The sequence below is a fragment of the Phocoena sinus genome, chromosome 14, assembly GCF_008692025.1.
Source record: "Phocoena sinus isolate mPhoSin1 chromosome 14, mPhoSin1.pri, whole genome shotgun sequence".
Classification (NCBI taxonomy): Eukaryota; Metazoa; Chordata; class Mammalia; order Artiodactyla; family Phocoenidae; genus Phocoena; species Phocoena sinus.
The window spans coordinates 3,667,501-3,678,278 of NC_045776.1; the positions used below are offsets into that span (position 1 = coordinate 3,667,501).

The 10,778-nt window shown below is 51.7% G+C and overlaps 1 protein-coding gene across 3 annotated transcripts; it reads left to right on the plus strand.

The window, feature by feature from the left end:
- Positions 1–738: 738 nt before the first annotated feature.
- Positions 739–8,474, plus strand: ZADH2 (zinc binding alcohol dehydrogenase domain containing 2). 3 transcript variants are annotated; one of them, XM_032603395.1, is made up of 2 exons: positions 739–1,062; positions 7,298–8,474. In XM_032603395.1, exons 1-2 carry the CDS (start codon positions 854–856, stop codon positions 8,220–8,222), a joined length of 1,134 nt encoding a protein of 377 aa, XP_032459286.1. In that variant the 5' UTR covers positions 739–853; the 3' UTR covers positions 8,223–8,474. The 3 variants fall into 3 exon arrangements, with proteins under 3 accessions (XP_032459286.1, XP_032459287.1, XP_032459288.1); XM_032603396.1 differs by lacking the exon at positions 739–1,062 and adding an exon at positions 1,330–1,496 and having other exon boundaries at positions 7,298–8,270; XM_032603397.1 differs by lacking the exon at positions 739–1,062 and adding an exon at positions 1,510–4,528 and having other exon boundaries at positions 7,298–8,270.
- The last annotated feature ends 2,304 nt before the right edge of the window (positions 8,475–10,778 follow it).

Here is a 10,778-nt window from a genome sequence, read left to right on the forward strand (position 1 = left end):
CACTTACAACATTCATGGAAAAACACGAAATCTTGGCCAAAATAAATAAAACGGCTTAGTTCGTGCAACTTGCACGGGACAGACTAAGGGCAGAAGGCGCGGGCAAGGCGTTGTGGGCACGGGGTCCAAGAGCCTGGGGCGCAGGATGCCCTGGGCGCCCCCCGCCCGGCGTTGGGTGCCCTTGAGGGCGCCCCGGCGGCCAGGGCTCCCCGCCCGGCCCCGGGCCCTGGCCGTGCCCCGCCGCCCTGGCCGCGCTCGGGGTTGATTCGTACCACCTTGCAAGGAAGTGAACGCTTCGCACGGGAAGGGGAGGCGCCTGCGCCGGCTGCCGGGCGCCGCGCAGCTCTGAGGACGCCCCGGGCTGCAGCCGGCTGTGGGCCGCGGCGATCGCGGGACGCGCGGGTCCCCTCGCCGCCCCCCTCACCCTTTTAGAGGAGTCAAATCCGGCTTTTAGACCGTGGGGAGGGTGGGGATATCCGGTGCCTCCCGGGCGCCGGGAGGAAGGGGGAGGGCGGAGAAGATCCTTGGCCAGTCTGCGCCGAGCAGATTCAAACCAAAACAAAAAGATTAAAGGAGCAGTGGCCGGAGCGGCAGCGATCCCCCCGGCCCGGACCGCGGGGGTGGCGCCCCCGGGAACCGCGGGGGCTGCGCTGACTCCCCGCGGGGCAGGAGGGGGGGAGTGGGCGCCAGGCGTAGTGGGGAAGGCTTGGGGGGGGGGAGCCGAGGGGAGGGCGCGGGCCGGAGGAGGGGCGGACCCGCCCGCTCCGCCCGCAGCGCGGAGCCAAGCCGAGCGGCCAGGGCTGGGCGCGACCCCGGCCAGCGGCGGCGCAGAAAGCAGGCGGAGGCGCGGGTCATGCTGCGGCTGGCGCTTGCCGGGGCCCGAGCCATCGTGGACATGTCGTACTCCCGCCACTTCCTGGACTTCCAGGGCTCGGCCATCCCCCGCGCCATGCAGAAGCTGGTGGTGACCCGGCTGAGCCCCAACTTCCGCGAGGCCGTCACCCTGCGCTGGGACTGCCCGGTGCCACTCCCCGGGGACGGAGACCTCCTCGTCCGGAACCGGTGAGCCCGGCGCGCGCCCCCCGCCCCGGCTCCGGCCCGGGCCCCGGCCCCGGCCAGCGCTGCGCAGCTCCCGGGCTGTCCCGCGCCCGCCTGCGTCCCCACACCCGGCGCGCGCTCGGGCGCACACCCTGACTTTGCGAGATCCCGGGAAGTTGAACCCGCCGCCATCTGGCGAAGGCGAATGTAATGTGACTGTTGCTGGTGTGAATATCCGATGGCACCGAACGTCCTCAAAACTGAGGGTTATTTTAATTTGGGATTCCCCTCCCCTCCCCCAGCCCTCCCTCCTCCCCCTCCCGCTCCCGAAATAAAACCGACGGGACCCAGAAGGGGAGGCTCCCCGCCCTGCCCACCCGCGCGCACCCACGGCTCCTGCGTTCGCATAATCTTTAGGGTGGAGCGGGAACAGCCTGGACACAAACTGCGACATTTAGGTAACGTGCTTTGGAGGAAGGAGGCCGGGGACCCGCTGGCTTTTCCCGTTTGCTCCAGGTTGGCAGCCGCCTCGCAATGGCGGAGCCTGTCGTTGGGTGTGTCGGTGTGCGCCTCGCCGGTGCCGTCTGCGTGTTGTCAGTGCTGTGTGACTGTCGTCTGTGCCCTGCAGCGTACCGACGGGCGCGTGGCGCGCGTCCCGGGCGGCTGGGCAGGGGCCGGGGTGGGAGCATGGTTGCATTGGGCCGCACGTTTTGCAGACCTTCGGGTGACACTCGCTCGGGTCGTTGCCCGACCTTTGGACTGTCTTTTCCACCTCCACACTTCCCACCTGAGGGTGTTTCCACCTCACTAATCTTTAGTAACTGCTGAAGCAACAGGAAGGAAGGGACCTCACTCTTCGGAGCCGTGCCCGCGGGTCTGCCGGGTGGGTCCCTTGGCAGCCGGGCTTGCAGGCGGGCCGGTCCCCGTTCCTCTACTCCCTGGGCAAAAGCAGGACTCGCCCGCCCGCTCAGTCCCGTCTGAGGTGTTCCAGTGTTGCATATTTCAGGTTGAATAGTACTTTCGAAGGGAGAAGTAAATTCTGGTTGTAACCGTGTTGTAAATGGTGTGCTAGAAAGGACCACGTCCCCTGCGAGGACTGAAGGACAAAATGCATCTTATCTAAATAGCTTGGGGTAAAGCTTAAGTGTCCATTTTAGTAAAGATTCATATCAGCCTTCCAAACAAGGCTGGAAGACTTCAGAATTCTGATCATGACATGAAACTTCTGGGGACCTGTTGGAAACTTAGAAATTGAGTGAGCCAAGGGCGGGATTGAGTGGAGGCTGGGGATGAGGTGGGCGCGGGGAGTGCCTTAAACGGTGGGCCGTGTGTGTCCTTTAAAAATTTTGCACTGATGGAGACTGGGCTGCAAAGGACTTCATCGTGCCCTGAAAGGCTAAGGCTGTCGAGATCCGGACGCGTCCTACCAAGTTAAAAAGAAAGGCGTGTGTGTTCACGCAGAACATACAGAACACACGAGCGATTTGCTGGAAGTCGAGATGAGATTCAGACTGAAAAGCCTCCAAACAGACTTAACAGGCAAAGTTTAACCCAGGCTTTTTTTTTTTTTTTTTTTTTTTCTGATGCACTGCACTGGTGATGGTGAACACTGATGTACACACACCCACGACTGCTTAGAAAAATAATACCTTTTGCAAACAGGGTGTGAAATGGGGAGGGGTGACTGAGCCGGGCAGGCAGGAGAAGGTGTGAAGTTCCAGCACTCGCAGCAGCAGAGAGGTGGGCCCCCCGCCCGCGCCGTCGTGGAGGCTGCTCCCGGCCGCCCGGCTTCCCCACCTCCAGGGCACCGGCTCCCCCGGTTGTGCCCCCCTTCCCCGCTTTGGGTAACCGGGGACGGTCCCTGAATTGGGTGGTCAGAGTTCTGGAGCGCCGGCTGCCATGCTGGAAGCTCCTCAATTTGGAGGAGATCCATGCTTCTATCTTCCATCCCCATATGACAAAAATCCCTTTAATATAAACAGTATATTTATACTAAACGCTTGACTTCTAACTTCTACTTTGAAATCCGCAACAGAAGAATGGGGCGAGTTTTCTGCTTCTGGGGAGGGGCGGAACCTTTGCTTCTCCCTCTCCTTACTCTGTTGGAAAATCTGCTCCCACCCCCAAATTGTGAGAAGATCCTTTATTCTAGCAAACGGTGTCAGTAAGGGAGGCATTTTACCGTTTTTTGTTTTTTTGTTTTTTTAAGAATAGAGCCTTAGTAATTCGCTGCAGGTTGGTTCATTTTAATCCTAGACGAAATCGCCCCAAACAGTATTAACTGCATGACAATTTTGTGCAAGAGCTTCTTATTTTTATCGTAATAAAATCTGCTCTGGAATGAATGGATTCAGCCCAAATTCACTTGTTTGGAAAGGTGTTTGGGGGTTTTAATTGTGCTCCGTCTGACTTTTTTTTTCAGTGGAACCTTTTGCACGTCTCATTCCATTTTAACAGAAAATACAAAATTTTTATTCACGGTGAGGGAAGTGCTTTTTAAGCCAGACATCGATTTAAGATAATCAGGTTTACCATTTAGGAAAGGTGTGAGAAGGGGAGCCTAGAATCCCTCCAGAATGTGTCATCGGTGTTCCTTTATCCAGTTCTCACCTTCCGGTTTCAAACATACGAGGACGACCTTGCTTCTCTTCCTGGATGCCCAGCCCGCAGAAAAGAAAAGAAGGGAGAAAGACACCTTCTGGTTAAGTCAGTTCGCGCACTATTTTTAGCTTTTTCTGTAAGATAGTGACACATTATTTCGTTTCCAAATATTTCTAACGATTTTCTGCTCAAGTGTAAGATAATGGAGCAAAGAGTTTGTAGGAATGGCAAACAGAAAATGGGGGATGGGGAAGGCGTTTTTGATAAACCGTTTGTTGCTCACGGGAGGGTAACTATTTCTGCTGATTCTCCAGGCCAAGCTTTTTTTCCTTCATTCTTCCTTTTCTTTTTCTTTCTTTTTTTTTTCTTTTTTTAAAGGGAAGGTCTGGTTTGGACGACTTTGTCTCCCAGTATTGAAGGCTTTTGCTCTGGACTTGAGTTTTCAGGTTTGGTTTTTGTTCAGAGAAAAGCCTTTCCCTGAGGCCCTCTGAGGGCTGCCCTGTTTCACAATAAACATGACGAAGGGGTTCATCACTTTTTAGTATAAATAAACCGAGTGACTCTGGAAGGGTATATATTTGGGGAAAGCCCGCACCGCCCCATTCTTTTTCGTGAGGTTCCTCGATTTTAGTCTTTTGAGTGGGTCTGCCCGTCGGATCGCTAGACTCCTGCACTCATTAAAAGCACATATTTGAAGTTAAAGGGGGGTACAAGGCGAGGGTCCCAATGCGCGTCTCCCCTTCCTTCTTTTCTCGCTCGCGCGCTCTTCCTTTCCCCTGCTCCCCCGACCCGGACCCCTTGCCCACTGCGCCTGCTGCTCTTGAACTTGTTTCTGACGCAGCCGAAGGCGCGGTCTCCCGACCCTCGCGCAGCTCTTCCCAAAGCCCAGGTAAGAACCTAGGCGCGTCCGGGCAGCGGCGGGTGCCCACCAGCCGCCGCGGCGGCGGCGCAGCGTCAAAGCGGGGGTCCAGGGAGAGGTGGGGATGCTTACCAGGGGCTGGGCGACCCTGGAGAGGGCGAGGGGCGCGAAGCCGAGTAGGAACTCGGGATTCCTTCACCAACAACGCAGGCTCTTTAGAGGGCGGCAGGGTGGGGTGGGGAGACACGAAAAATGGGGGTGCCTTTGAGGCCAAGGTCACGGTCTGGCCGCCGGCGGCTTCTGTCCCGCGGTCTCTGCGCTCCTGCGCGCCGTGTGCTCGGGGCTCCCCTCGCACTTGACCACCCCTGGGCCCGAGCTCCGCTGCCGATGCGAGCTGGGCGCGCCCGCCGGGACCCCCGCTCGGCCCAGGGAGGCCGAGGTCACGGTCGCGGGCCTGGGCGGCGACCTGCGCGACCCCAGCCCGCTCCGGGAGTCGGACTCACTGATGGCGTCTGGGTGGTGGCGGTGGAGAGGCCGCGGGGCAGCGGAGGCCGGGCACCTCCGAGAAGAGACACCCGCAGAAGCGCTGGTTTCGGGCGCCCTGCAGGCTCGCCCGGGCGCACTGAGGGCGCCGCAGGGAGTCGGAGACGTGGAGTGGGCGCGCGGCGGGCCCTGCGGCCTCCTGCCACCGCTCCAGCGCTGGCCGGGCTCCACCGCAATGTTTGATTTGGGCTTTTCAGCAAAGCCCCGTGGTAAACTCAAGCTCCCGGCAGAGCACCCCAACACGCGCGCACACGCACGCGGGGGCCCTCTCCCCGCCGCTTTCCTCCCGGGCGTGCGCCCTGCTCGGTCCTGCCACCTCTCCCCGGGAAGTGGCCACTACGGCCCGGGGCGGCAGACGGCAGGGGTTGCGTTTTCCTCCAGCAGCGCCTTCCCGCTCGAAGCCCCCCCCAGGGCACGCCCGTTCCGAGGCGGGGGGCGACCCGAGGGGCCAGCTCCCACCGGGGCGTCCCTCCGAGTCCAAGGCAAGGGCTCCCCGCAAGGGAAGGGCCTCTGCGGTTGGGAAGGTAGAAACGCCAGCCGGATTGGGGGGGCGGGGGGGAAGGAGGGGGATGAGACGGGAGGGGCGAGGGCCATGGGACGAAGAGAAGGGAGCTGGCGATGCGCCCTGGCCCCCAGCCTCTGTGGCACAGCCCACCGCTCCCACCCCCGCGGACGCCTCCATAGAGTTGGCTTTGCAGCCTCGAGCAGGGCACCAAGAGGTGATCTAGCTGGGCTCGGCCCTGGCAGCCCTCCGTGAGGTCCAGAAGCGCGCTCTCAGGAAGCTGGCCCCTTTTTTAAAAAAGACTAGGCCTGGAGAGTTGGGTAAATTGAAAGGAAAGGTAGGGGCCCCTCCCCCCCACTCCAAAAAATAGACCGTGGGCATCTTGGTATTAAAGGCCAAATGAGAAGCCACCAAAAATCATTATTCCCGCTTCTCGTTACTGTGTGCCACGTATGGGTATGGAATTCTGTAGCGTGTGAGTGAGGCTGTGTGTCTGCTAACCTCTGAAAGCGGCTGGACGTGCCCGAAGGAAAGTGCTTCCTGCTTGCTTATTCCTACAGGATGTAGAGAGCTTTCGAGGGTGTAGATATACAGGGCACAATCATAAGGGCGCATGTGTAAGTGCAAAGCATTGTCTATCATACAGTGGAAGTGGATCCTTGCATGGGGCAGTTTGGGGTTTATTAAGTTAAATTAAAAGTAAATTATTTTAAAATGGCCTACTTTACCAGCTTTCCTCCTGCCACCAGATACCACCACCTTTTCATTTCATTACAGGTGGAAATGACATTTTTAGGGTCCTGCGTTACGTGTCTCAGCCACCTCCTGACATCCTTAGGAGACGGCTTTTTTCCTTATGTATCAGGATATTTCTGTTATGAGGTATACTGAGATGAAAAAAAGCTGGTAAAAATACCAGCCTCGCAATTAAATTGACTCTGGATACCAAGTGAAAATGATCATCTGGTATTAATCAAGTACGTCTCTGCTTCTTGTTGAGGAAAAATATAGTGCCGATTTGCTTTCCTTTTCATCTGGGAAGGACTGTAAAATGTTGGATGTTGCATAAAAATCTCTCTACCCTTATGAGACAATTTTTGTTCAGTTAATCAAAATGCATATTTTCACGCTGGACATAGTTACATGAGAAAGAAAATCTGCCGCAGCCTCGCTCACACTGAAACAACCCCTGCAATAACGTGTAACAGCCAGTGACCTTGCACGTTACATCAATCTTTAATAATATCATTGTCGTTACTATTATTATCTGAAGTGTTAAATTGTTGCCAGAATCAATACACATCTACTTCTTTGAATATATTTTATCCCACTGTTGTTTTTAACATCTTTGTTAAGAGGCCAATTAATTTCCAACTCATAGCTCCAGTGAAGTTTGTGTATAAGAGGGCTTCCTAACTTTTTTTTTTTTCTCTTTTGAAAGGAATCGGAGGGGGATAAATGGCATGTGAAGTACATAGCTTGCTGTTTAGAAGGATGTGAAATTATTCCTAAACTAATGAAAGAATAAAATACACCAAAACTCTAACAAATCGCTATTGAAATCATACTCGTTTGATTTCTCTCTCTTTTTTTTTTTTTGAACTGAATATCAGGACCGTTTTTTTCAAATTCTATCAGAATATATAGCTTCACCACCCACCACAGTCACCAGGATTAGAGGACTTTTTCTAAGTGGGATAGAAAGGCCTTGATGAAGAAAACATCTGAATGTATTTGTGTTTGTTTTCTTCTAGATTTGTTGGTGTTAATGCATCTGACATAAACTATTCAGCCGGCCGCTATGACCCTTCCGTCAAGACCCCCTTTGACGCAGGTTTCGAAGGTGTAGGCGAGGTGGTGGCCTTGGGCCTCTCCTCCAGTGCCACATTCACAGTTGGCCAGGCTGTGGCTTACATGGCACCTGGCTCTTTTGCCGAGTACACAGTGGTGCCTGCCAGCACGGCCATTCCCGTGCCAGCCGTGAAACCCGAGTATCTCACCCTCCTGGTGAGTGGTACCACGGCCTACATCAGCCTGAAAGAGCTCGGAGAGCTATCAGAAGGGAGGAAAGTTCTGGTGACCGCAGCAGCTGGGGGGACCGGCCAGTTTGCCGTCCAGCTTGCAAAGAAGGCCAAGTGCCATGTAATTGGAACTTGCTCTTCTGATGAAAAGTCTGCCTTTCTGAAATCTCTTGGCTGTGATCGTCCCATCAACTATAACGGCGAGCACGTGGGCGCTGTCCTGAAGCAGGAGTACCCGCGAGGTGTGGACGTGGTGTATGAATCCGTCGGGGGAGCCATGTTTGACTTGGCTGTGGACGCCTTGGCTACCAAAGGGCGCTTGATAGTGATTGGGTTTGTCTCTGGCTACCAGACTCCTACTGGCCTGTCCCCTGTGAAAGCAGTAACACTACCAGCCAAACTGCTGAAGAAATCCGCCAGCATCCAGGGCTTCTTCTTGAACCATTACCTTTCTAAGTATCGAGCCGCCATGGACCACTTGCTTAAGATGTATGAGAGTGGAGAGCTGGTTTGTAAGGTCGACCTTGGAGGTCTGTCTGCAGAGGGCAGGTTTACCGGCCTGGAGTCTGTCTTCCGGGCCGTCGATTATATGTACATGAGAAAAAACACTGGAAAAATTGTTGTTGAATTACCTCACTCTGTCCACAGTAAGCTGTAAAAACAGGACAATGGCATAAATAAAAGGAGAAAGAAAATGGACATTTTATGCCCCAGAATCACTCAAATCAATTTATTTTTAGTTAGTAACAGAGATAATATTTTTTAAAACAAAAGTAAGTTCTAATGAATAGATTTCTCTTTCTCTTTTCTTTATTTCCGTTCTTTTTTTTTTTTTTTTGCTCCTCCATTGCCAAAAAAAAAAAAAAAAAAATGTGCTAATAAAACTTCCCTCAATGGCACAGAGGTAAAACCTTTACATTCAATTCTTTACTCATGGACGGTCTCATTCCAGATTTTATTGTCCCAGGGAACTAAATTAATTCCTGATGCAAGATCTGATCAAATCAGTATGTCTTCAGCTTGATGAGATTTTAAAATTGGTCTTGAAAATAGTTCATGAGTTCTTTGCTTTGGAAGGGTCTGGTCTGATGCTAGTGAGTTGTTAATAAATGAGAGATATAGCAAAAGTCAGCCATTTCTCAGAGTCCATATTCTCAGGAAATGGCCCTTCTTTTTCTATAAATCACCAGCCAACTATCTAAATAGAAATTTGGAGGGATTCTCCCAAAACTTTGACTTTGTTAGATTATTAGAAAAAAAATTAAGTGAGCACAGACCTCTTGTAAAGAAGCATCTCTCATTTAATGGCTTTTATGCGCAGTCATCCCAGTGAGGCACGTGTAGGATGGAAAATTTTTCTCTTCCCTTAAGAAGAAAATTAGTGTTGAAAACTTATATAGACAAAAAGCAGGTTTGGGAAAGGGAAACTATAGAGATTCAGGGGACTTTAAAAATTTAATACAGGCACGGGAAAGGGAAAAGGATGTGCTCCATCCACAGTGAGGGTCTACATAACAAAACACGGGCCATACAGGGGAAAGCACTGTAGGTACCTAACAGCACCCTTCATAAGCCTAAGTAGGGTGCGTCAAATAGCATCGTGCAAAGTAGGCACCAAAATGATCAAAAATGCTTGTGCTTTGTGTTAGAGACTTTCGGAAGGTGTGTTTTATCTCTGATCGTGGAAATTGTACAGCAGCCACTGATGCTCTGTTCCCATTTTACTTCTCCACGTGTCCCGGTGGAATGAGATGCTTCTTGTCACTATCGCCTGATGTCACAGACACGAAAGTAACGAGTCCCGCGCCTTCCCCTCTGAATCAAGCCTGCCGCTGATCCGCCTTCATTCTAACCTTCAGCTCACCAAAGGCTGCTCCGGTTTTCATCATTAAGGTGGGAATGCCATCGTGCCTTTCTAATGAAGGCAGAGCCCGCCAGAGTATTTTTCAAAGCCTTGGGTTTCGGCGTCTCTAACATGCTAAATAAATAGACAAGCAATTAAAAGATGCTCCAGGAAACTTGGTGACCGTATTTAATTTTTCTTTCCTTCTGTCTGAGGTGCAAGGCTTACTGCTGAATAGCTGTTAGTATCTATTTTACAAGATTTACTCATTTTCAGGTACCTAATGTAGCTGCTAGCATGCATACACAACAATACAATTTATATGGTAAATGGGACCAAATAATGGCTTCACTGAATGTTATGGCTGCACTGAAGGGAAATGTCACGGTAAATAGCTACCAAATTATGGATCATGCCGAAGTGTCACAACTGCACTCAAGACAAATAGCACTGGAGGCTATTGCCACTGTGATGCTTTTGAGTTATGAAGAAGGGGAGCAGCCTGATGGGAGGCTCTTTGTGTCCTCATTATAGCAAAGGGTTACTAGTTCAGGGTACCAGAGAAGCTGGTCCAGTGTGCTGCTCCGTTATTAATCTGTCCCTTTCAGACCTCACAGCTATAGCAAAACGGAAGGAGGCTTTGCCTACCTTTTCGATACACAAACAAAGGGGAGGGGACAGGTTTTATGAACGTAAGTGCAGGGGAATGACCAGTAGTGGCGAAACGTGTAATCAAATCATCTCATCAAAGAATATTATTCAATTTAACATAGTATCTGTCTGATAGGCTTAGTGGCTTCCTGTGCAGCTAGATGTGTGAAGTCCAAGCAATCACGCGTTTTCTTCTTCTGTCAAGACTTGAGTAGTAAGGACATCGCCAACTAAAGTGCTTCTTCGAAACTGAATTGCGTCCCGGTTTCTCTCATTTTAATGGGAGAGTAATAAAGATGAAAGACCAACATTTTAACTGATGGATCCCTTAAGCTACAGAATAGAAATTGATTACGTTTTGAAGGCATATACTAAATTCAGCACTGTTAAAAAAAATGCAAACACCCAGGTTTAAAATAAAATATAATCTGAAAACCCTGCTCTGTCTTTCCCCACACTGAGAAACTACAGTGCATGCTGTTTTCATTTATTCTTAGAAAACAAGCATGAAAGATTCTGCCCGTTCAGATAATGCCAAAAATATGTTTAAACTTTTTTTTTTATTCTTCTGAAAAATGATTTGTAAATTGAGGGTCATAGTTCAGCATCAGTTTCATCTTCTGGGATTATCGTTCAAGACCAGCCTCTAATGGGAGGTGAAATGGTACAGTGCTCTCACCACCTTTCTTCTGAACTGTATTACATATCACAAAAAGTACA